Source organism: Petaurus breviceps, unplaced genomic scaffold (genome assembly GCF_028583685.1).
Source record: "Petaurus breviceps papuanus isolate PSGF00001 unplaced genomic scaffold, PetGlider_PUasm1.0 90808, whole genome shotgun sequence".
In the NCBI taxonomy this organism is placed as follows: Eukaryota; Metazoa; Chordata; class Mammalia; order Diprotodontia; family Petauridae; genus Petaurus; species Petaurus breviceps.
The window spans coordinates 9,769,040-9,795,575 of NW_027187349.1; the positions used below are offsets into that span (position 1 = coordinate 9,769,040).

The 26,536-nt window shown below is 36.4% G+C and overlaps 1 protein-coding gene across 2 annotated transcripts in view; it reads right to left on the bottom strand.

Moving 5' to 3' along the window:
* PDE10A (phosphodiesterase 10A) overlaps positions 1-26,536 on the bottom strand; it is a 245,877-nt gene that overhangs the window by 118,016 nt on the left and 101,325 nt on the right. The window contains exons 1-3 of one of the 2 annotated variants that reach the window (XM_069070405.1): positions 22,335-24,302; positions 21,534-21,654; positions 6,125-6,174 (exon numbers count right to left, since the gene is read on the bottom strand). In XM_069070405.1, coding sequence (XP_068926506.1) covers positions 6,125-6,174; positions 21,534-21,654; positions 22,335-22,355 — 192 coding nt within the window. In that variant the 5' untranslated portion in view covers positions 22,356-24,302. Of the gene's footprint in view, positions 1-6,124; positions 6,175-21,533; positions 21,655-22,334; positions 24,303-26,536 lie in introns of those variants that run through there. The other variant, XM_069070406.1, reaches the window with a different exon arrangement.

Below are 26,536 nucleotides of genomic sequence, written 5' to 3' on the forward strand. Positions count from 1 at the left end.
ACGTATGATAATAGAGAGGGTCCCCATCCAGCCAACTTTGGTGGGGGGGGGTTAGGAAAATCCACTTCATCTTCCACATTTAGTAGTAGTTCAAAATCTTGTATGCCAATCAGAATTTTTGCAACAATAATGTCCATCCCAGAGCCTATGAGCAGTGGGGAAACTGACACTATACTTCATTTAATGGAAAATAAAAAGAATTGTGTATATTCCCTGGGGTATGGTTGGAATAGAATCACTTCTCTTTCCTATATAGAACTAAGGAAAGTATGAGTTTTTGGGCAAATGACACAATGGGTGTCCTGAGTATCTAAGTGTCTGGGTGTATACAGGCTACCAGACTGCCAAAGGGTTCCTTGACAAACAAAATGTTAAAAATTTCTGCATTAGACTGAAGTCCTATTTACAAAATTAGATAATCACAGAATTTCATGGAAGGAAAAGACATCAGTGGCAGTCTAGTCCAATCCATATCGGAATAAGAATTTACTGTGCAAGTTCAATGTGTAGTCATTTAGCCTTTGTTCAGACATCTCCAGTAAGGGGGAACCCACTAGCTCCCAAGGCCTCCCAATTGCATTTTGGTAACTTCTAAGAATCAAAGTCAATGCATCAAGTCTGACATATTAAAGGAGCTAAATATTTTTGCTACATTAATGAATAAACTATGTCCAAAAAAATATGACTTGGCTCTGTGTCTACAGGCAAGACATTTAAAATTTCTGAATCTCAAGCTTATTCATTTGTAAAATGCGGATAACCCTACTTCTTCCCCTATATTACTGCTCCACGTCAACATCACAACCGCTCCCTTGTTTTGCCTGACTCCTTAAAGAACACTGAGAAAAACTCAGAATCATGTCTGCAAAGTGTGTCAGGACACAGGACTTGAGATGTTTTGGAGAAAGGCATGCATCCAGGTGCTCTTTGACCATCCTTTCTGTCATCTTGAGTTTCAGCATTTTGTAAACCATTTTTGATTCTTCTCAGGCTAAAGGTCATTCTCCCTGGCAGGGAAAACAAGCAAAGTCCAAGTCTCATCATTTAACCTTCTTGTCGTTGTCTGAGCATCATTCTCCCAACTCCAGTTGTCCTAACCCTTCCCTGCTCCTCTACTCTCACTAAAGACAAATTAATAAGTCCCCTCATTTTGCTATAAGCCCTAGGCCTACTGAAGAGTATTCTTACAAGAAAAAACATTCTTCTATTTATCCCTGGTTACATGGCTCCAACTTTCCTATATGTTTTTAAAAAATGGAGGTCTTCATGCAGTTAATATGTCTGGCTAGCCAGCTCCTTCTGTTGTTGAGTTGTGTCAGGCATGTCCAACTCACTGTGATGCCATCTGGGGTTTTCTTGGCAAAGGTACTGGAAAAGTTTGCCATTTCCTTCCCCAGATCATTTTACAGATGAGAAATTGAGGCAAACAGGATTAAGTGACTTGTCCGGGGTCACATAGTGTCTGAGGTCAAATATGAACTCACTGAAATGAGTCTTCCTGGCTTCAGGGTGGGCCTTCCATCTATTGTAACACATAGCTGCCTCCTCTATTCTCCTTTGATGGAATCATGTATAAAATGTAGCATATGAAACTTATTCCACATTTCTTGACCCAACTGTCTTTTCCAAGGCTCAGGTTACAGGATTCTATCACTGTCTTTTCTCTGAATATTTTGAAATCAATTATTCGGGATTTAGAACACACACTTACCAATTATGAAGTTAGAGAGGGAATAGTCACTGCCTCTCAAGATTTCCATAATTTATAGCTTTATCAGTCAATTCATCCTTTATTGTAACAGTTCTTCCTCTACCTTCTGAAAGATTCAATTATTTTGCAATCATAGCAGGAATTTGTCACTTCTAGTTGTTTTTTTTTAAGATCTTTAGCATTTGTCTGGACAGTTGAAATTCTTTCTCACAACTATATCTCACAACTATATATGTCAGAATTACTGACAACCTTATGGGGCAGCTAACACAGGAAAGCTCAACTGGATGACTTCTAACCTAGGTCTTGAATCTCACTTCCTCTTTTCATCTTTCCAGATTTTAGGTGAATGAGTATTCTTTGATGGACATGTCTAGACTGGAGGCAACCTTTTGATATTTTTCAAAGTCTTGGGACCCATCTAGTCTGAGCAGAATCTCAGCAAGGTAAGAGTCCCTAACAACTACTCTATTGCTTTCATATAGGTCAAACACCAATAAAAAAACTGACCCAAATCTCACTATTTTAACATCAGAAATGTTCTGGAATCTGTTTGGAGAATTCAGAGCCAAAGTAGAAATGTAAAATGTCTAATAAACAATCCTTTAAATTGCTTTGTATTCTGCAGATTTAAATATTACCATCTCAAGATATAATAATAGTTTTGAGATACTAAATCCTATTTTAAATCAATGCACAATGGCTGTATTTAGTATTTCGTATTTTATATGTGTATGTGTGTATAAAAGAATAAGTTGTCTGTCCTTATAATTCATGCTGAACATTAACTATCTTTTTATTTATACAGTTAGTATTTCAAACTACCAAAAGATACTTTATAGATTGATGAAATAATTTTTAAAAATTCATTTGATCTGGTACTGGCTAAGAAATACAGTGGTGGATCGGGGGAATAGAATAGGTATATATTACATTATAGTAAATGACCAAAGTAATGTACTATATGATAAACCCAAAGATATAAGTTTTTGGAAAAAAATCATTACTTGACAAAAATGCTGGGGAAACTGAAAATCAGTATGGCAGAAACTACACATAGACCAACATCTCACACCACATGCCAAGATAAGGTCAAATTGGCTACATGATTCACTCATAAATGGTGATAGCATAAGCAAATCAGTAGAGCATAGAACAGTTTATTTAGATCTATGCATAAAGGAAGATTTAGGACCAAACACAAAAAGAACATTACAAAATATAAAATGGATAATTCTGATTATATACAATTATACACAAGACCAATGCAACCAAAATTAGAAGGAAAGCAGAAACCTGGGGGGAAATTGTTTTGCAATAATTATCTCTAATAAAGGCTTCACTTCTCAAATATAAAGAGAACTGAGTCAAATTTAAAAATACAAGTTATCTCCTAATTGATAAATGGTCAAAGGATATGAAAAAGCAGTTTTCAGAAGAAGTAATCAAAAGTATATATAGTCATATGAAAAAATAACTATCAATCAGAAAAATGCACATTAAAACAATTCTAAAGTACCATGTCACACCTATTAGATTGGCTGATATAACAAAAAAGGGAAATGATGCATGTTGCAGGGGTGTGGAGGGAGGAGAATGTTGTACACAGTAACAGCAATATCGTAATGATGAACTTTGAATGACTTAGCTATTCTCAGCAATACAAAGATCCAAGACAATCCCAAAGGACCCATGATGAAGCAGGTTATCTGCCTCCAGAGAAAGAACTGACACTTTATAAATACAAAGTGAAGCATGCTTTTTTCTTGATTACTTTCTTTTCAATTTGAGTTTTCTTGTACAAAATGATTAACATGGAAATGCTTTACACGATTGCACATATTTAATCTATATTAGATTGCTTAATATCTCTGGAAGGGTGGAAAGCAGAGAGAGAATTTGGAATTTTTTAAAATGCTAAAAATTATTTTAACATGTAATTGGGGAAAAATAAAACATATTAAAAATCATTTGGAGCAATAAGACATCTACTATATCTCAAAGAAAATAATTTTTAGAAGTATGGATGATGGAGAAAGAATAATGTTCAGATCTCAAAATGTACTGTAAAGCAATATCATAAAAAATTTTGGTATAAGAGGAAAAGAATAGTAGAAAAGAGCAGATAAAAAAGAATCAAAAACTTTGGGAAGAACTTTTTTATAGAATTGTGGAAAAAATGGGAAAGGGGACTTGAAGAAAATAGGTTTAGACCAACATCTTAAATTACATACCATAATAATCTCAAACTTCATACATGATGTGCATATTAAAGTCTAAAGCATTAAAAACACAATTTAACAAGAATCATATGTACTATCTTTCATACCCAAAGAAATAGAAAATCCCTAAAAGGGAGAAAAAAATATTTTATTGATTTTTTTAAAATCCTAATTTTAAAAAAGGTTACTTTACAGTTTGAAAAAATAGTAAAAGTATAGATTATCTTTAAGCCAGCAAAACCACTATTAGGTCTACACACTAAAGAGATCAAAGAAATAGGAAAGTTTGGTATATATATATTTTTTTAAATGGAAACTAAAGGAGATCATCATTTGGATAATCATTTTTGGACATGAACAATATGTGAATTAGTTCTGCTTATTTGAACTTACTTGTTTAAAAGAGTCTTTTTAGGTTTTTTTTTTTAATTTTTCAATAGGGAATATGGGAAGGTAGGCAGGAGGGAGAAAAAAATAAGCTTGATAATTAAAGAAAAATAAAATTACATTTAAAAAATACAAATAGAAGGCCAGTAATAAGAAATATACAGGTCCAAAAATCAAATTCCTATCAAATAAATTAGGGGAAATGGTCTTTAGATAATAATATAATCAGTCAAAATCTGCTAACTTCACCTTTGCAACTTAAGGGTAGAAAGAAAGCAAACAGATGGATAGACTGAAAGACTGAAATGAGAGCTAATATGGTCAATTTTTGTTGTACACCCTTTATTTTCAAAGAGGACCAATGACATGGGAAGATGTCTTGATTTGTGCATGAACTGGATTTAAGTGAAGCAGAATTACACAAACTTATCACCCTCACTCTCTCTTCCATTGTCAGTGAGGTTAGTGGGGACAAAAGTCAGGATGAGTGACAATGGCCTGGGATGGAGTGGATGACCCTAACATCTTCCATGTCTGACCAAGCTCTAAGCACTCCCCAGTGCCTACCTCAGCTACTTTCACGGCTATTGAAACAAATTGTTCTCATAAACTCATTCCCCAGGGGGAAGTCTTCATACCTTACCAATTGGCCCCTTGCTTACCTTCAACCTGGTTTAGCCCATTTGCTGAGATGGTTTTACTGGGATTTGGTGACTGTGAATGCTACAGTTTCTTGAAGCCACAGGTGAGAGTGGGAAGGACAACTGCACACCAAAGATGGATGAGCAGACCTGAAAAGGGCTCATCAAGCCCTCACACCTGAGGTACTAAACTCCTTCAATATGTCATACACCCCCATGTGTACATAGCTAATGTGGTCAATTAAATATTTACTGAACACTGCTAATATGATCAGCACTATGCTACACATTTTAAATGCAATCTAAAAAGAAATCTTGACCAATATTAGCTTTATGATCACAATGAAATTCTATATAATCGATATTCTAAATCCTGTTATTCAAGAATAGTTACAGTATGTTATAAAATATTATATACACAGACACATAAGCTAAAAATTTAATTTTATAAAAGATGAAGGGAATTGAATGTTACTGGTGAGACAAAAATCATAATAAAATCTTACTTTAAATGTCACTATACGAGTAGAATTAGAGAATTTTGATTGTCCTTAAACAAAGCTAACCAGATACAAGAAGGATCTCACTGTAGAAGTAAGCCTCTTGAACCCCTTCCTACCAACCTACCACTCATAGGATCATTTTCAGAAGCTACAGATAACTTGGAAAGAACAATTTATTTTCTTACAACTGATAACATTTTTGAAATATAGATGAAGCCCCCTGCTTCTGCCTTATTACACAGAACAACTACTGAAGGCCACTGTTTATTTTAAGGAGTTAGTAGCAATAACAAAGTAAATATTAAAGCAATCTAATTTTCCATTTTTTAAGTTTTCAAAAATCAAATACATATTTTTAAAAAACAAAAATACAGTTTTGAAAAAATAATGACAATTTCTAAATTTTTTTCTCAAAAGTTTTATTTATCAGAAAAAATTTAGAAAGATATACTTATTGAAGATAATTCAAATGAATTTTTAAGAGATACTTAAATAAAATATCTGACATTTTAAGTAGTTCTTTATGACTTAAAATATTTTACGTATGTCATTTAGTTTGTCATTTCCTATGAAAGATGTTAATGATTATAAGATATTAGAAAGAATAGATAATTTCTTGACAATATAAAATATCAGAATCTAAATCCATTACATACTTACATTATTGCAGTCTCCCAGGAAATACAGTGCAAATCCATCTGCTTTTGTGGCTGCCAAAGTAACAATAAAAGCAATAATTATTCTCCAAAGGAAATATATATATATATATATATATATATATATGAATTTTCAAAAATTAAAACTTAAAATATATCTCACTAAATATTTCTCAATGGATTTAGGGACATTTCCAAAATCAGTGGCATGCCTGACTCTTAACCCTCCCTCATGTTCCATATTCAATCAACTGCCAAGTCTCATTGATACTACAATCATAACATCTCTCCCCCTGATCCTTCTCTGCATTCGCATGGCTTGCACACCCTTATTTAAACCATCATACATCCTAACTAGTCTCCCTGCTTCCATTCTCTTCTCCTGCCAATGCATCCTTGACACTGCTGACTAAGTAATCTTCCTAAAGCATAAATTTGACTATGCTGTTCCCCTCCTCAAGAACAGTCAGTGGCTCAGATATTTCTCTACTTGGCTTTTAAAATCTTTTACAATCTGCCTACCTTTCCAGAGTTATTACACAGTTATTATACATATATTATACATATACATTATCCTTTATAAGCTCCATATTCCAGTCAAACTGGTCAACCTGCTCTTCCCCATATCTGGCATTCTATTTTCCACCCTTATGGTTTTGCACAGGCTGTTTATCAATCAGCTCAAGAAAGCATCCCTTTATTGTTATTATTATTATTACTATTACACATGAATCAACCAGAAGAACAGAAGCTCTCCAAGGGCAGGGATGGTTTTCACTTTTGTCTGCATACTTCCCAGCACCTAAACATACCACCTTGCACATAAGGGCTAAACGAACATTTGGGAAAGGTAATTATTTAATTATTTAAAACTAGCATGGGACTTACAGGGTAAATTAAAGTTAGGTCCCCCTCAAAAAAAAAAAACAAACGATTTCCCTAAAACTATCATTATTATATTGTTAGTGGTCTATGATAAACCCCTAAAACTAATGAAAATATATTCCACTCAATTACAACAGTGCACAGTAAAACCAGCTAATCAACATGTTTGTTTTTTAATCCAATTTATTTATTCGTTTTTAGTTTTAAACATTCATTTCCACAAGATTTTGAGTTACAAATTTTTCTCCCTGTCTCTCCCCTACCCCCACCCCAAAATAGCGAGTGTACTGAATGCCCTTTCCCCCAATTAGTTCCATCTTATATCCTCCCCCCATTCCCCCACCAACTTTCTAGTTGGGCAAGATAGATTTCTATATCCCAGTGCCTGTATATCTTATTTCCCAGTTGCATGTAACATGCATTAACATTTATTTTTTGAAACTTTGAGTTCCAGAGTCTTACCCTTCTTCCCTCCTCACCCACCCCCATTGGGAAGACAAGCAATTCAACATAGGATGTATATGTGTAGTTCCACAAAACATTTCCATAGTAATTACATTGTGAAAGACTAACTATATTTCCCTCCATCTTATCCTGCCCCCTACTTATTCTATTTTCTACTTTGACCCTGTTCCTTTTCAAAAGTATTTGCTTCTTTCTCCCCCAGTCTGCCATCCTTTCTATCACTGCCCCTCATCCCCTTTCCCCCCTACTTTCCTGTAGGGAAAGATAACCAATTGACTGTGTATGTTATTCCTTCCTTAAGCCTAATTTAATGAGAGTAAGGTTGACCCAATCACTTTCACCTTCCTGCACTTCCCCTACTTTGTAACAGTTTTCTCTTACTTCTTTTATATGAGATAATTTACCCTATTCTATCTCTCCCTTCCTCCTCTTAATATATTCCTCTCTCACCTCTTAATTTTATTTTAAAGATATCATCCCTTCATATTCAACTCATCCTGTGCCCTTTGTCTATGTATACATGTACACACATATGCACACATTCACATATATACACACACACATATACCCTCCTATACATACATATATGTGTATGTATACATATATACATATATATTCCATTCAACTATCCTCATATTGAGAAAACTCTCATGAGTTACAATTATCATTTTTCTATATAGGAATGTAAATAGTTCAACTTTAATAAGTTTCTTATGATTTCTTTTTCCTGTTTACCTTCTCATGCTTCTTTTGCTTCTTGTAATTGAAAGTCAAATTTGCTGTTCAGCTCTGTTTTTTTTTTTTCATCAAGAATGCCTGAAAGCCCTCTATTTCATTGAATGACCATATTTTCCCCTGAAGCATTATATTCACTTTTTCCAGATGGGTGATTCTTGGTTTTAACACTACTGCCTTTAACCTCCAGAATATCATATTCCAAGACCTTTGATCCCTTAATGTAGAAGCTGCTAGATCTTGTGTTATCCTGACTTGTGTTTCCACAATAATCAAATTGTTGCTTCCTGGCTGCTTTGTAATATTTTCTCCTTGACCTGGGATCTCTGGAATTTGGCTATGATATTCCTAGGAGTTTTCTTTTGGGGATCTTTTTCAAGAGCCTATTGGTGAATTCTACCAATTTCTATTTTGACCTCTGGTTCTAGTATATCAGGGCAATTTTCCTGGAGAATTTCCTGAAGGATGATTTCTAGGTTCTTTTTTTGATCATGGCTTTCAGGTAGTCCAGTAATTTTTAAATTATCTCTCCTGGATCTATTTTCCAGGTCAGTGGTTTTTCCAGTGAGATATTTCGCACTGCCATGACTTGCCCAAGGTCACATGGCTAGTTTTTTGTGTTAAGTGTCTGAAGCTGGATCTGAACTCAGGTCCTCCTGACTCCAGGGCTGCTGGTGCTCTATTCACTGCACCACCTAGCCACCCCGAGTTAGTTTATTTTTTAAAGTGTTATTTTCTTCAGTGTATTTTTGGGTCTCCTTTAGCAGGCTGTTGCCATGCTTTTCATGATTTTCTTGCAACATTCTCATTTCTCTTCCCACTTTTTCCTCCACTTCTCTTACCTGATTTTCAAAATTCTTCTTGAGCTCCTCCATGACCTATGACCAGTTCATATTTTTCTTGGAAGCTTTTGATGCAGGAGTTCTGACTTCATTGTCCTCCTCCAGTTTCATGCTTTGATCCTTTCTGTCCCCCCAAAAGGACTGTATGGTCTGATTGCGCTTCTTCATCTTGCCAATTACTTGACTTTTGAGCTCTCTGGCACAGTAGAACTCTGCTTACAGAATGGAGAGAGCTTTGTCCCAAATTGCTGGGGGTTTTGCAACTGCCGGATTTATTAGTTGGGCACCTTCTCTACAGCCCCTACAAGCTCTGGCTCACTGGCTGCACACCCCAGGACTACCACTCAAGACTGTGATCCAGATGCAGGCAGGTCAAAGCAACAGCTATTACTCTCTGAATGGTGGCTTGGTCGCTATGATCTGCAGGCCAAGAGCTCTGAAAGTAGCCATGCAACCACAGCAACTCCTGCCACTTCTCACCCTGGGAGTAGGGGCCTGACTCTGCTGTTCCTTCACCCTTATAACAGAGTTCCAGACTGACCTTTCATTTTCTCTTTGGTGTTTATGGGTTGAGGAGTCTGGAAACCACCACAGCTGCTGGTGAGTCACTCTCCTGAAGTCTGCTCTGGCCATTCTGGGTGCTGGTTGGGGCCACCTTGGGGCTAGAAGTGGCTCACTGGGGACTGCACTAGGCTCCCAGCATGCAGCAAAAGCCCTCTCCTATTGGCCTGCCAGGCTGCCATCAGTGGGAGATTTGTTTCTCTCTTAGGCTCTTTGTGGGTTCTCTAGCTTTAAACTTTGTTTAGAGTCTTTTTTTTTTTTTACAGATATTGGAGATGGTTGAAGGCGGAGCTGTCAGCAAGTTTGTGCTTTTACTCTGCCATCTTGGCTGTGCCCCCCAACCAACATGTTTTTGAGAGAATGTCTAATAAATAGTCAAGTTTCCTAATGAACTAAGGGCTTCACCATATTTTAGTAGACTAACATCATTTAACCATTTTGGATGAAAACCTTACTAAAACATATCACACACCTCCCTGGCTTATTAAACAGATAATAATGAATATAAAAGTCTTTTTTCTGATGACTCTAGATGATCACTCTAAACATGTCACTGTACTGTCATTTAATGAACCCCTCCTGTTCTACTGAAAAATGTACTTTTCTGCTCTTCAACTAAATGGCTCCAAGTGAAGTACTTTTTTAATTCTTATTTTTCCTTCATCCCTCTTGTTGTCAACTATAACCTTTCTAATTTGATAGTGAAAATCAGATGTGCCACTTAGAAGTGTTTGTAAAGTAAGGGTGACAAAAGATTCAGATTCCCTGAAAATGTTCTCAATTTATTTATGTATATGCATATGCATATGCATATGTATATGTATATGTATATGTATATGTATGTACAGGAGATAAGCTTTACTGAATAGACTTTATATCTACTTTTTTTTTTTTAAGCAATTGGGGTTAAGTAACTTACTCAAGGTTACACAGCCAGTTATTTCTGGGTGTGGTGCTAAGTATCTGAAACTGGATTCGATCCCAGGTCATCCCGACTCTGGGACCAGTGCTCTTACTCAATGAGCCACCTGGCTGCCCCTAAGCAATTGGGGTTAAGTAACTTGCTCAAGGTTACACGGCCAAGTGTTTCTGGGTGGGTGCTAAGTGTCTGAAACTGGATTCGATCCCAGGTCATCCCGACTCTGGGGCCGGTGCTCTTACTCACTGTGCTACCTGGCCCCCCCAATGCTATCTACTTTTAATGTTTTGAAGTCTTTACCTCCTCATTTCCTGGTTGGCAGTAACATTTTCTATGAGTGAAGTAATCTATTAATGGAGAATAGTTCTAGCTCCTCTGCCCTCTGGAATATCATATTACAAGTCCTCTAATCCTTTCACTTAGAAGCTGCTTATTCTGTGTCATCCTGCCTGTGGAGCCATGATTCTTAAATTGTCTCTTCTTGGTTGCTTGCAGTACTTTCTTCTTGATCTGGGAGGCCTGGAATTTGACTATAATATTCCTGGAAATTTTCATTTTATAGTTTCTTTCTGGAAGAAACTGGTGGATTCTTTCCATTTCTATTTTACCTTGTGGTCCTTGAATATCAGGGAAATTTTTCCATGGTAATTTCTTAAAAGATAATGTCTATGTTCTTTTTTTGATCATCACTTTCACGTAGTCCAATAATTCTTAATTTATCTCTCCTAGGTCTTTTTTCCAGGTCAGTTGCTTTTCCAATGAGATATTTCATATTGTCTTCTATTTTTTTTATTCTTTTGATTTTGTCATTAGATTTCATTTGCCCAATCCTAAGGATTATTTTCTTCTGTGAGCTTTTGTATCTCCTTTTCCTCTTGGCCAATTCTACTTTTCAAGGCATTCTTATCTTCTTTGGATTCTTCTGTCTCTCTTACCATCAGGTCCCTTTTGTTTTTAAGGTGTTATTTCTTTGGTATTGTTTTGGGAGGGGGGGCAGAAGGGGAGAGAATGGTGTCTCCTTTACCAAGTTGTTGACTTTTTTTTCATAATTTCCTTCCATTTCTCTCATTTTCTCTTCCCAATTTTTCCTCTATATCTTACTTGACTTTTAAAATCCTTTTTGAACTCTTTCATGGCCTGAGACCAATTCATATTTTCCTTTGAAGCTTTGGATAAGGGAAATTTTGACTTTGTTGTGTTCTTCTGAGTATGTGTTTTACCCTTCCTTTGTCACCATAGTAACTTTCTATTTCTATGGTCTGGATTTTTTTCTTGTTGTTAACTCATTTTTCAGCCTACTTTTTGACTTTTAACTCTACATGAGGATCTAATCCCAAATGAAGGAGGCATTGTTCCAAGCTTCTGGTTTTTTGTGCAGCTGTTTTCAGAGGTAATTCTTGGGACCTGTAAGCTTTTGGCTCTTCCAAGGTGGCATGATCTAGGCAGAGGTGTGTTTACTATTCTCCTGTACTACACACTAGTTTGTGAGTGACCACAAGCAGTCTTTTCAATCTTGGGACTGTGACTAGCCACAAGCTCAGTTGTGCTACTTCTCTTCCTTGACCTCAGAATGTCATCCAGGACTGCTACCTAGATCCAAATATGGGCAAAGCAACAGAGTCCTGTTCCCAATGCCAGGAAATCTCCTTCTGACCAACGGTTTGATCCCGTTATTATCTGTTGGCTGAGAGATCTTGAAACTGCCACTGATTCAGCTGCCCCAAGGCCTGCTCCTGATTTGTTGAGGCTCAGTCTGTGCTAGGGCAATGTGCACTGAACTGCTCTCTACTCTCACCTTACTGTAACAGACCTTTCCTTCTGACATTCTAAGTTATCTTGGGCTTGAAAATTGTTTCACTCTGTCTTTTTTGTGGGTTCTTCCATGCTAGAATTTGTTTAGAATGATTACTTAAAGGTATTTGGAGAACTCAGGTATTGGGAGAAAGCTCAGGAGAGTTCCTGCCTTTACTCCACCAACCTGGCTCTACCTTGAAAAATCAAATTTTAAAAAGGAATAAAGGATAATTTGGGGGAAATAAAATTCATAAATACAAGATGTGAAAGACATGATTAGATGAGATTCATCTGAAAATGATCTAGGAACTTTGATTGATGCAATCATAAACCAGGATTTCAGAATACTGAAAATGAATCATGGCACTCATCTTCTGCCAAAGATGGGGCAGACTTAAAATCCAGAAATGTGGGAATTTATTTTGTTGCATTATATGTGTATGTTGTGAGTTTTGTTGTAGATTATTCTGCTTGACAACAAAGTATAAAACTAGGAATCACTGGTAGAAGTTATAAAGGAGAAGATTTAAGTCTTAGGTAAGGAAAAATTTCCAAATAATTAAAACTATTCAGAAGTAGAATCAGTGAAGACTTGGAAGATAATTTATTCTTTCTCAATGGATGTTTCAAGCAAAGGCTAAGTAAGCAAGAAACAACAAATTTGTTAAACAAAGAGAAATAGTAGCCAAGGGCAACATGGACTTAAAATCCAAACAAATTTTCAGCGGAGGGAGATTCTAGGAGATAATGATAACTATTCTTAAATAGTTAAAAAGCAGTGAAAGCAAAAATAAGTCTACAGAAAATTTGGCACATGAACCAAGGATCCAACTGAGCTACAGGATCACTTTGAGAGCAGGTGAAACTGGCAAAAGGACAACAAGAAAGATGAACAAATGTGTCACTGTTCCTGTAAGAATCTATTTGGTTCGTCAATAATAGAACAGCACTTTCTGTGGACTCTAAAACTATAATCTTTGATGATGACAATCATTACTAGCACTCTGGACAAAATTATAATGATCAGCTAGATCATCCAAGTATGTTGATCATTTTATAGGATAATTCAAGGAGGGAAAGATGCTTTAAAAAAGACTATTAATTCCTCAAAGAGGGTAATATATTGAATAACAATAGCTACTAATGGGGATATCTAAATTCTTATCTTTATGCAATCATATTAAGAATATTCTACATCAAGTGTAGAAAGTATATTCTTGAAAAAAAATCAAGGAGGGAATATGAAGTCTTTTGCAAAAGAATTGATGTCATGGTTCCCATCTTTACATTGTGTTTACATGCTATATACTATGCTGGGAAAATAAAGCCAAAAATTAGTCCCTGATTTCAAGAACTCATACTCTAATGATGGAGACAACTAACAAAGAACTGTGTACAAACAAGACACTTGGAGACAATCAATAGAGGAGGGAAGGAACTGGCATTAAAAGATATTTGGAAAGGTCTTGAAGGAAGTCAGGGGAATTAGGAGGCAGAGTTGAGGAGGGTGACAATTCTAAGCATGTGGACATTAAGTGAATACCCAGAGTAAAGAGACTTAGTAGCTAGGGAGAGAATCAACAAGAAGGCCAGTGTCACTGGATTAGAGTGGGAGTGGCAGGAGAAGGAAGAGAGAAGGAATAAGAATACTGGAAAGGTTTAATGAAGCCAGGTTATGAAGAGGGTTTTGAAAGCCAAGAGAGGAATGTATACTTGATCTTGAAGGCAACAGTAAGCCATTCAAGTTAACCGAATCCAGAAGTGGGGAGATACATGGTTAGACTTCATAACTGCACAGCTGAGTAGATGATGGATGGACTTTAGTGGGGAGAAACTTAATGCAAGGAGACCAAATATTAAGTTATTATAATAGTCTAGCATGAGGTAATAAAGGTCTGAGCCAGGGAGATATTGGGGAAATGTTAGAAATGATAGCACTTGACAAGTAATTAGATACAGAAGGTGAGAGGGAATGAAAGGTTGAGAATGACACTTGGGTTGAAAGAGAATACTGGTACTGAGGCGGAGTCAAGATGGCAAAGACTTGCTTGAGCTCTCTCCCAAACCCCTCTAAATATCTGTAACAAACGACTCTAAACAACTTCTAGAACTACAGGACCCACAAAATGACAGAGTGAAACACATCTTCAGCCAAAGACATTCTGGAAGGCCTACAGGAAGGGTCTGCTGCACCAGGCTAGGAGCAGAGCACAGTCCGGCATGAACCACACCAGCACAGACAAGGCCAGAGCAGGCCTCTCGAGACAGAATCACTGGCAGCCGTGGTGGTTTCCAGGCTTCTCAACCCATAAATGCCAAAGACAGTATAAAAGGTCAGTGGGAAAACTTTGTGGGCCTAGGTGAAATAGGAGCGGGGTCCAGCTGGGGTCCAGCCCCAACCCCGGGTGGCAGAGGTGGAGGCAGTAGAGGCAGTCATGGCAGAAATGCTTCTAGAGCCCTGGACTCACAGACAGTGGGGGTTCAAGTTGTTAATACAAAACCCCTGAAGCCTGGGATAGTACACCCACCCCCACTGGAAGCAGAATCCTACCCTACTCTTCTGTAACAAGGGTTAGAAAGTCAAGTATTTGGCTGGGAAGATGAGCAAACAGCATAAAAAACGTCAGACTACAGAACCTCATTTTGGTGACACAGAAGATCAAAACATACAAGAAGAAGAAGGCAACAAAGTCAAAGCTGCATCAAAAGCCTCCAAGAAAAATACGAACTGGTCACAGGCCATGGAAGAGATCAAAAAGGACTTTGAAAATCAAGTAGGAGAAGCAGAAGTAAAAACTGGGAAGAGAAGTGTGATGCAAGAAAATCATGAAAAATGGGAATAGTGGTAGGACAGAGATAATTGTACAGTGATTAACATTACCAACAACAGGGAAATACACACTCACCAAATGTGTCACTTGATGAAGAATGTTTTGAATAAAGGACAAACAGAAGACGTATTCTCTATAACTGGTGAGGTCTCAGATAGATGGCCCTCTTCACAGAAGGAAATGAGCTGATTGTAACAGAACATTACAGGGTCTCCTCAACATTCTCCAGGTGAGGAAATACTCTCTATTAGTGTAGGTTAGCAGTGATATGTAACAATCAATATAGGAAAAACTAAATAAATGAAAAATGCCTATCATTCTGACAATGAAAGGCGATTCAGAAGGACAGAGTTGGACCCAGAAATGAAAAGAATAAAAGGAGCAAGCTGGATTGCATTTGGGAAATTGTGCAGGTTTTTAATTATCCCAAGTTGTTTTCTGGCACAAAGACCTATCTTTTTAACACCTGTATTCTTCTAAAGATGTCATACAACTATCACTCCTGAACACCACAATTTCTGCAAATTACAGATTGCAAATGATTCATGGAATGATGGAAAGTCTCCAAGTGGGTGCATGTAGATGCTAGCTTATTTCCAATGATGACTTATGTGCAAAAAACAACATAAAGATTATTACCAAATGTCTGACCCAAAGAGGAAGGACAATGATCATGGGTAAGTTCATGATACAATGGACCGCAAAAATGCTCCACTAGTGCTTTTAAAATGTCAACAGAATCAAGGAAAAATGCACTGAGTGGGTCTTTCCAAAGGATTTATGAAAAAAAAATAGACAGGAATTGAACATGTACACCAATAAAGGGTATACTCACATTGAGCAGCCCCCGGATCTACTCAAGCGCTTAATTATATGAAAAATATCATATGATACAATACTCCTGAGACTGTATGCAGTACCACTATCTTCCCAGTCATATAGACTTTCAATCCATGTGTTATTCTCAACCCTTCATTCATTCTCACCTTCTGTAACCAATCAGTTGCCAAGTGTTATAATTTCTAACTTCACATCTTTTTTTTTTTTGATAAATGGTTACTAAAACTCAAACCTCTAAGTAAAAAATAATGACCAAGCGTGGACACAAAAGAAAAAAATAATGAAAAAATATACTACTTTTCCTTCTTTGAAGATATGGGAGACTAGGAAATATATAAAATTTCCAGTCAAACTGGCTTGATGAGGGGAGGCCAGGTGGCTCAGCGAGTAAGAGCACCGGCCCCAGTGTCGGGATGACCTGGGGATCAAATCCAGGCTCAGATACTTAGCACCACCTCCAGAAATAACTGGTCGTGTAACCTTGAGCAAGTTACTTAACCCCGATTGCTAAAAAAAAAAATGGTTAAAGTAGAGCAAAGAGACATATTTGGAAAGAAGATAACAAAAATGGGATAAAAAAAGAACTTTTCTGTTAATTAGGAATTCCACTTAAGCATACATTATTCATAACAGGAACTGAAATTTAAAAATTTTTAAAGTTTGAAAATTATTTTATCTAATTTCTGATTATTTCTTTAACCCATTGTCATTATTTAATACTGTGATAGATCTGTGACTTCACTTTTGGGTCTACTCCCTCCAATGACACAGAGCTGTAGTCTCCACAGTGAGAACCAGGCCCATCCGAGAGAGCTTTTGTCTTACCTCAGGGAGGCCATGGCATGACTGCAACAGGTTTGTGATGTGCATCATTCCACTCTCCTTGAGATGGTGAGGCCTTGAGCTGATGTATGCCATACAACCATACCTGCCTTTATGCCCACCCTCAACCCTGAATACTTGTCTTTATATTGTGCAAGCTCCCAACCACTGCCATATGCATATGAAGTACATATACATAACATATAAGTAAATATGAATGTATTGCAGGCATATGCTCAGGCTTTTTTTTAACTACTACAGGTTCAGATCAAAAATCTTGACATCATTGCAGAGATACCAGTAGAACACATATGCTGCCCAACCATTATTCATTGCTCTTCTCATACGACTGGTCTGCTTTTCCAAGCATATGGTACTCTAATGTTCTTTATAGCACTTCTCCCACACTATTTTTATGAGCTAATAGGTTTCATCCTACCTTCACCCACCATAAATCTCTCCTTGGCCTTATGAATGATATCATAGGCATGCATAAATTCTAGACTGGATGACCTGCAAATTTGCTTCTTCATAGATTATGACATTCCATTATCTATAGTCACATAGCCATTACTAGCAGCCACAAAAAAATTTACTAATGGGTCTAGGGTCACTATAAGGATTTAATAATTTCCTAAAAATAATTCTTCCTACTCTCTTTCTATTTAATCCTGGATCCACTTCACTGTTTATCCACAGTATCCAGACCAACTCTAGGAGTTATTTATTTGAATGTATATTATTGTCTGGGACAACATTCTTCATCTACTTGGTTTTTCCTGTAGATAAACCAAATACTTTTGAGCAAATATAAGCCCTCATTTAAGAGGCTCTAAAATGTTCAAGGGCTTGATGTGATCATGTAATACCACATGAGGGCAATAGTTAAGAGTCCAGATGTAATGTTTCTGCTGTCCCTGCTAAAGAAAATAATTTGCTACATAAATATTTCTAGATCTTTCTTATTTTCTACCTGTTTATGGTTCTTTGAGTTTCATCCAGGCAATCAATAAGCATTTATAAAGTGCTTATTATGTCCCAGGCACTGTGCTAAGTACTGAATCCATAAAATGCCTGTATAATGAACTGACTTATAAGAGTCTGTCACTAATTTTCTATGGAATTTGAGACCATAGAGACCTACACCTAAAAGAGGCCAAAAGAGGCCATCAAATACAAACTCCTTAGTTTTACAGAGGAGTAAACAGAAGCCAATATAGTCAAGCAATTTGTTCAAAGTCACATAGTGTCAAGAGACAGGATTTTAACCCATCCACCAGTTCTAGAACCAATACTCTTTGCATTATATCAGAGCTAAATTTATTTTTCCTTTCTGCTACTTCTTACTCTTTTGTGAGGCAATGGTACTCCTAAATTTTTGACCATTCTATTCTGAAAGATCTTTGAAAATGGTTTCTATTCTACACCAGTGTTGTCCGTGGCTAGTCACTTCTGGTCTCCTCATTGTGGTAAAGAATTTATATCAGGTAAGCTGCTTTAAGAAATCATGAATTAGTAAGAATAAAGAATTCAGAAAAGATGGGAGTGGCTAGGTGGCACAGTGAATAGAGCACTGGCCCTGGAGTCAGGAGGACCTGAGTTCAAATCTGGCCTCAGACACTTAACACACTTACTAGCTGTGTGACTTTGGGCAAGTCACTTAACCCCAATTGCCCTCCAAAAAGAAAAAAAAGGAATTCAGAAAAAAATGGGAAGACTCATAGGAACTGAAACAAAGAAAAATCAACAGAACCAGGAAAAATATACAATAATCAACATGGAAAGAACAATAAACAACAAAATGATCAGGATTGAATGCCATAAAATTATAATGAACAAAGTTGGTAAAAGAAGAGATATGAGAAGGCACTTTCCCTCATTTCTTTGCAAAGATGAGGGAATAACTATAGACGAGGTTCGACTTTTTCAATATTTTGATTAGTTTTGTTGCACTGGTATTTTCCCCCTTTTTAAAAATGCTTTCCTCTAAAACACTACTTGCTCAGGGGGGAGTGGTAAAGGATACACTGGAAATACAGATGATAACAACAAAACGTATAAAAAACTAGACATATATTTAAAGAAAAAAACAGGTGTTAGTATAAATTGAATTAAATTTTCAGTGTCAAAGCCCTGTGTAAATATATTGAGCTGTAGTATTCTGATGACATGATATATCTTTCTCTCATTTGTATTCTTTAAATTTGGTATTTATTTGATTTTTGCATTAACAAGTCCATGATCTAAATGATCTAAACAAAGCAACCCAAATCACAAATGTCTTCCACATCCACAACCAGTTTTTTGTCTTCTAACGTACATCTAATTTCATTATCTGAGATGTTCCTTGGAATTTGCCACATTTGTTCAGCCCCTCCTGATTTTTCCCTTGAAGAAAATAGTCACAATATGTAGGAGTGAGGTTTCTGTTGAGCATGAACACTGTTGGTCTCTTTGCTTTCTTCCTTCTGAACTATACTGTCTAAAATGTTTTGCAAATTTTCTTCCCTGTAGTAAAAGTTGCCTCAAAGATTTATAATACTGTAGTATTTACTGATTTAACATGAAGAATCTTACCAATTATTTGGTAGAGTTTTTCTCCCTCTACAACAGATATTAGCACATAAACTACAATTACCTTCATGATGGTCTTCTTTCAAGCAAATACTTGTCATCACAATATGAAATGACAAAATATCCCATGAAATTATGTTTCTGGCTGCCCTTTAACTCATAAGCCCAACTGTTGTAACTGTCCTTACCTCTTCAGGACTTGTGATCCATTCTTCCATTTAGCTATAACTTCCTTTTGTCTTTGGGTTTCATCTAAATCTCAGTCAACATTAATATAATTTTATTCCTTTAGTAGTATATTCATTTGGTCACTAAGTTTATTTTAAAGATAGTCTAGGGGCAGCCAGGTAGCACAGCGAGTAAGAGCATCGGCTCCAGTGTTGAGAAGACCTGGAGATCGAATCCCGGGCTCAGACACTTAGCACCCACCCAGAAACACCTGGCCGTGTAACCTTGAGCAAGTTACTTAACCCCAATTGCTTAGGGGTGGCCAGATGGCTCAGTGAGTAAGAGCACCGGCTCCAGTGTCGGGATGACTTGGATCAAATCCGGTCTCAGATCCTCAGCACCACACCCAGAAATAACTGGCCGTATAACCTTGAGCAAGCTACTTAACCCCGATTGCTTTAAAAAAATAAAAATTAAAAAAAATAAAGATAGTCTAAAGCTGTGTGTTTGTTAGTATAGTACCTACTATAATTTTTTCCAACTCTACCTTTACTTATTTTTTTAATCAGTTATCATTCAACTTGTGGGAGGTGAAAGGGGTTAATATGGGACCAAAGACTATTTTGTATTTTTCTTTATCTTGTAAATTTCTATTGCCAAAAAATTCATTACCCATTATCCAGCCAGTTAGTGGTATACCTCTATATAATTAGCTAAATGTCTTCAAAAACCTGAAATAATCTTTTGCTAAGGCTATATTTAAATCCTTTCTATCACCATAGAATCTACCAGAAATTGTTTTCTACTGGCATAGTGTTCAATAAACTCAGGGTCAACTCCATGTCACAATACTGTATCTGAGTAGTTTTGTGGAGAATTATTTGAAGAAATTGTGCTATTTTCATTCTAGGTTGTGTATTTATTAGGAAAATATACATTAAAAGTATCAAATACTCTTTATGTCTCACAGCCTCAGTGATCTCTGAACTGGAATGAACCTCAGAGACCAGCAGCCTCAAGGCCATATGTGGTCCTCTAGGTCCTCAAATGCAGTCCTTTGACTAAAGTTTGGATTCAGTCAAAGGGATGTACTTTGAAAGCCTAGAGAGCCACCAAGGCTGCAGATTCCCCAACCCTCCCACAATTGAGCCCCAAATTCTCCCTCCAACCTTTGCTTGATGGCCTCTATGAGGGTGGATTTACCATCTTCCCAAGCATTCCATTCCACTTTTGTAGAGATCTAATATTTTGCAGTTCTACATCTAATTCTGAACCAAATAATCACTCATCTACACAGCAATCCTTCAGATACCAAGTTACATCTATCGTAGATCATCCATCTTTAAGGTCATCTAGCACCCATTTTATAGATAATGCAAAGAGTCCTGAAAGGCTATGTTACTCACCCATGATCACCCACACTTTGAATGATGGATTCCTCTAGGTCTTCTCTTCTCCAAGTGAAAGGTCCCCAGTTCCTTCAATTCTCTTATTATATGATTTCAAGGCCTTTTACTATTTTGTGTTGACCTACATTTCAATTTTACCTCAGTTTAACTTTTTGGATGTTGGATATATTATTTTTTCACAACTGATCCAGCGGTAAGATTTCTTAATGATTTTCATTTGTTTTCACTGAGTTCAACTTTTCGGCAAATATTTAATAAACTGATGAACTCTTTGATTCATTGTTTCCTATGTAGACCAGACTTATTGATATATTTTCACCAGTGCAAGGAACATAAAATATGAAAACTACCTATTAAGGAAGGTTCACAGTTTTTCTGTAATTTATAGTCTTAAAAGCTCACTGGGAGAACTGAAAAGTTAAATGACTTTCCCAGGAACACAAAGATAACATATATCAGAGGCCGGACTTGAATCCAGGTCTTGTTGACTTGAAGGCACCTCTATTCACTGAGCCATATTGCCTTTTCTCAAAGTTCTATATAAAGGATTAAAAATACATTTTCTTACCTATTTTGATGAGTCTACTCAATTCATAGAGCAGTAGCTGGTTGTCTCCTCCTGTATCCAATCGTTGTTCTATATAGCTGTTTAATTCGTATACAACGCCTTGCATATTTGTATCCCGGTACTTTTGAGTCAAAAGTAATGAAATAAAATTTAAAAAATTAGTTTAGCACAGTGGAAATGTTCTTTGGTTAATAAAATATGCTATCAGTATGTTATAAAATCATGTACTAGATAAACATTTTAAAAATCAGAATTCATTCAATTTGCCAAAGGACAAAAAAGGTCAAAAGGCCTAAAAATTAATAAAAATCTTGCTAAGATTGCTTCTTTCAGAGTACCGATAGAATTACTATATATTTCTTCTGAATAATAAACACTTTAAAATTTAATTTTTTTAGTGGTTTGGTGGATAATTCCATCATCAACAGTAATTAGGAGGAATCATAACCTTGATTCCTAAGTCCATGAAAAGGTGTTGATATTGAAAGATTAATTTGTGGAAGTATCACATTAAGCCAAACCCTCCAATCCAAATGATTTATGTAGATATGACCAAATTAACTTTCATGTTGAATATTAACACAATTCAATAAATGTTCGTTGAGTGCCTAGTATGTGCAGAGTACTGTGCAAGGCACTTCAGGGAATGCAAAAGATAAGCAATATAGTCTCTGTCCTCAAGGAGCATACAAACTGATTTTAACACATATTAAGAGTCATCACAAATGACACTCATCCACTGATCACTGTGGTCAATCACAGGCTTTAAAAATTCTTAATTAGCTAGTATCAGGATCCTACCTGCAGCTGATGCTCCTTCATCCTTTTTCTTAACCAGCTGCAGCCACCTTCCCAACATCTGCAGGCCTAGATTCTGAAACAACTTCCTACCTAGGCAGAAATTATAAGAGAGGGAAGAGAGAAAACTGTCTCTTCCCTAAGATCAGGCTCACTTAGGTTTATTCTGATCACTAATGCCATATATATTCAAACCACCTGATCAGCTGGGCTCCTGACTCTTGGTTGCTTTCACCTGAGATCTGATTATTCCTCCCCACATTGCCAATATCTCAGGTCCTAGACCTTTGGTTTGCTCTTGACCATAGTCAATCACTGGCTCTCTGTCTGCTGGCTTGATCTCTTGACTCACAGACTGTTACACAGTACATGTCCAGATCTCTCCTGGTCCCATTCCCTCCTTGTATGGCTAGCCTGGTCCAGCAGCTGCCAGCGTCTACATAAAAATCCATAATGATTAAGCCTTCAAGAAACTGTACAATCATAGTTTGGAAGGGAACATGAAAAGTTATCCAGCCTGCTTGGTCATCTATAGAGAAGATTACACTACAATTGATCCAAGAAGATAAAGAGCTAGCCATCTCCAAAGGAAATATTGTATAACATTTCATTCTAATTTAACAACTTCCATATAACTTATCTAAGCCCTTCATTCTGCAGTTTAAGCAACTTTGTTCTCACTTTTTTAGTCGTAGATCCTGAGATCACTGGTTACCATCCTCCGTAGTAGAGCCCCTTCATATATATGAAAGTTGACGTTATTAAATCATCCCTCAGTCTCCCCTTTTTCAGGATGGATAATCCCATTTCCTTTAACCTTTCAATCAACAAAATGAACATTTATTTTTGTTCAAGGCATTGCGAGGAATACAAAGAAATATAAGACATGGACCTAGCCCTAAAGGAGTTTATGATCTACTTGGAGAGACAAGACATAAAGACAAGAATAGTTTAATAACAATATAAGACTTAAATAATAAGATTGCTTCTAGACTTACTAAATCTGAGGTGATGGTAGGACATTTTTTCATTTATATTATTTTCTAATCTCAGTCTTATTTTTGTCTCTCCTCTTAATTTTTGTATTTCTTCAGTTCATTAATTGTGCCAAATTTTTGCTTATCTATACAAAGTAATACTTTCATAATTCATTAAAAAATAAAATAAATATCTTTTCACTCCATAAAATATGGATAACACAATGAGAAAGTCTCAAAATTTTTGTTAGAGGGCTCCTTGGCTCCCAGAATATCAAGTTACTGAGGGAAAAGAGAAAAAGAGGGCTGTAGGCACATATGCAGACAGATTTTCTCTCCTCCCCGCAGAGTCTTAGCCTCTAATACACCTCTGAGAACAGGTCTTAAGTACATGAAGGATTATTATACCTGTACTGAGATTAATAATCAGTTGTTTTCCATCTCTACTGAACAGGAAATGGGCTGTAGCACAATTTATTAGAGACCAAGAAGAATTTTCTGATCTTAAGGTTTAGCATTGGATGTCCGGGCCTCAGCTTCCTCATCTGTAAAAGGAAGGGGTTGGACTAGATGAACTATGAAGTCCCTTCTAGCTCAAATATTCTATGATTCTATGAACCAAGACTGATAGGACAGTCATGCTGAGAAGGGAGTGGGGAAAGGGTCACATGAGTGTGCACTTCTGTCCATGCCTCAGACTTTAACTAATGGTTACAAACAGACATAAATCACCTTGGACAGCAATCACATAGAAAATGGTTGAGATACTTAACATGTGAAAGTCTGCCACATGTTCTTTCTAAACCTTATAGCACTATATAAATGTAAGTTATTATCTATCATATGCAAAGTATTATATACTGCTACAAATCTTTATGGAGCAGGGGAGACACAAAAGCAAATAAACAAGTTCCCTTGCTCTCAAGATTTATACTTTCTAGAACTATCATAAATAGTTTATAACTTATTTTAACTTTGGAACTTAAGGTGATTTATAAAATTACTAACAAAATAAATGAATTCAATTAAATTAGGCAGAGTTTTGATTTGGCAGAAGGAACTTCAACATTAAGTTTTAAATTGTGATCATAATAATGGATATAGAAATAGATTTTTTCCCCCTTGGTTCCCTTCATACCCGCAATGATATTGCATATATTTCACAACAGATTATTAATCACAGAGCCAATAATATATTTTTGCAGATTAATTATAGAGTTGTTTATCCTTTTTGTTTTTGTTTTTTCCTGTTGCCTGCTTTGTACCCACTGTGTTACTTATTAGTAGCTCCACAAAATGGTCAACTTAGGAATTAAGAGGGGATAAAATTCCAAACATTCTTTTTCTTACTGATTTAGGGCTTTTAAAAAATTAAGATGAAAAAAGAGAAAAAATTAAGTCAGTCAACTCTGTGAAAAACAAAGCTGATTTATCTGTTCTGGAGTAAGGAAAGTTACAGAAGTAATTCACAGTGATGAGCTCATACCTCTATAAAGAAATTCAAACTTTTCAAAGTGCTTATATATTTATCCTTCATTATTTTAAAAGAAGCAAAGATAACGCTTTGGTACCAACCATTTAACAGGAATTAGACTTTAAAGGGAGAATCCTAATTGGTCTCAGTTTACAGTCCCAGTAGATAATCTGTTTTATTTAAATAAGAAGTGGGAAATTTTTTTCCCAGGGCCATTGACCTCAAAGGAAAACAAAAAATTAAGAACCAAATGGAGAGAAATGGAAGGAAAACGCAACTTAATTTTATCAGTTGGGGTTATGATCACTTATCTGTACAAGTGACAAATTAAATACACTTGGTTTTAAAATTAAGAATAGGAAACACACTTTATCCAATAATGAAAAATGAACTTTAAATTTCATTTTAACACTAGATAAAAAGTAAAGAGGGATGAAAGAGAAGGAAAAAGTTGAGATAAACATAAGCAGAAAGAGGAGAGGAGAGACGATGAGGGGGGAAGAGAGAGAACGGGAGGGGAGTCAGAGAGGAATAGGATAGACAGAAAGGAGGAGGAGATGAAGAGAGAAAAGGAAGAGATAAAGAAGTGGAGAGTGGGACAGAGAGGCAAGTCGAAACGATAGGATTGGAGACTATTTTGTATTTCCTGGGATGTGGGTTGAGCGTGAGGGGTAATCTCAAGAAATTGTGAAGGTTGAAAATTAAGCACTACTACTTGTGCCTGTTCATCTCTATATGCTCTCTTATTACACTTCATCAATGTCAATTTGCTCACTATTATCCAAATACCTTTAATCATTCTTTCTTTTTAATCCTTCAAAGTCTTCTTTCTCCCTCACTCCACATTCAATGTCACCACCGTCCTATAAATCCTTATTATTGTGCAGATTATTAGTCTCCTAAAATTTGTGCTTTCACTTTCTCCTCATGCCAATCCATCCTTCATGCTACCACAATAATCCTTCTTCAGTATGAACTTTATCATATCCCTACTTGACTCAAAAATCTTCAGTGGCTTCCTATTACTTTCTGAGTATTCAAATTCCCCTCCCTGGGATTCAAGGCCCAACACAATATAGTAACATAACACTTACCTAGGCTTCCCTTTTCCACATACTCTATGATCCAGCTAAATTAGATACCTCTCTGTGGCCCCTGGCCAAGCATTATTCTCTGTCTGATCAGGATGTTTCCTATGACTGAAGTGCTCTCCCACCCTCTTGCTATAAAATATCTAACAGTTCTTTAAATACTCTACTACAACGCCCTTTTTGCTTCCCCCAGTCCTAACCCGAGCTGGCAATGAGCCTTTTAGACCTTATGTAAAACTTTGTTTTGTAATTCTGTAATGCAGGTATATGGTAAAATTGTGCATCCCTTTACAAGACTGGAAGCTTGAAGGAGTTTTATCTAACCTTTGCATCTCTAGCCACACCTAAGGTGCTGCAATGTACTGTCTGTTTAGTAAGCATCTGTTGCATTACATTTACTTGGAGAAAGCTATAGTATTTGAGGGTCAAATGATATCAGTATGAAATACAAACTGAAGATTTTAAGTTCTCCCACCCCTCAATTCAATTGATCTCCACAGTTCCAACATGTTTTGAATTGCAATGACAATATATTTGAAAAAAAAAGGCATATGAAAAAATCATTGTTTAAAATTAATCAGTCATGTGTAATAAATGTCAGTCTTTAGTTTATTTCAATAAAGATGTGAATTTAATGAAAAGAAGTCCACATGCTAAACACAC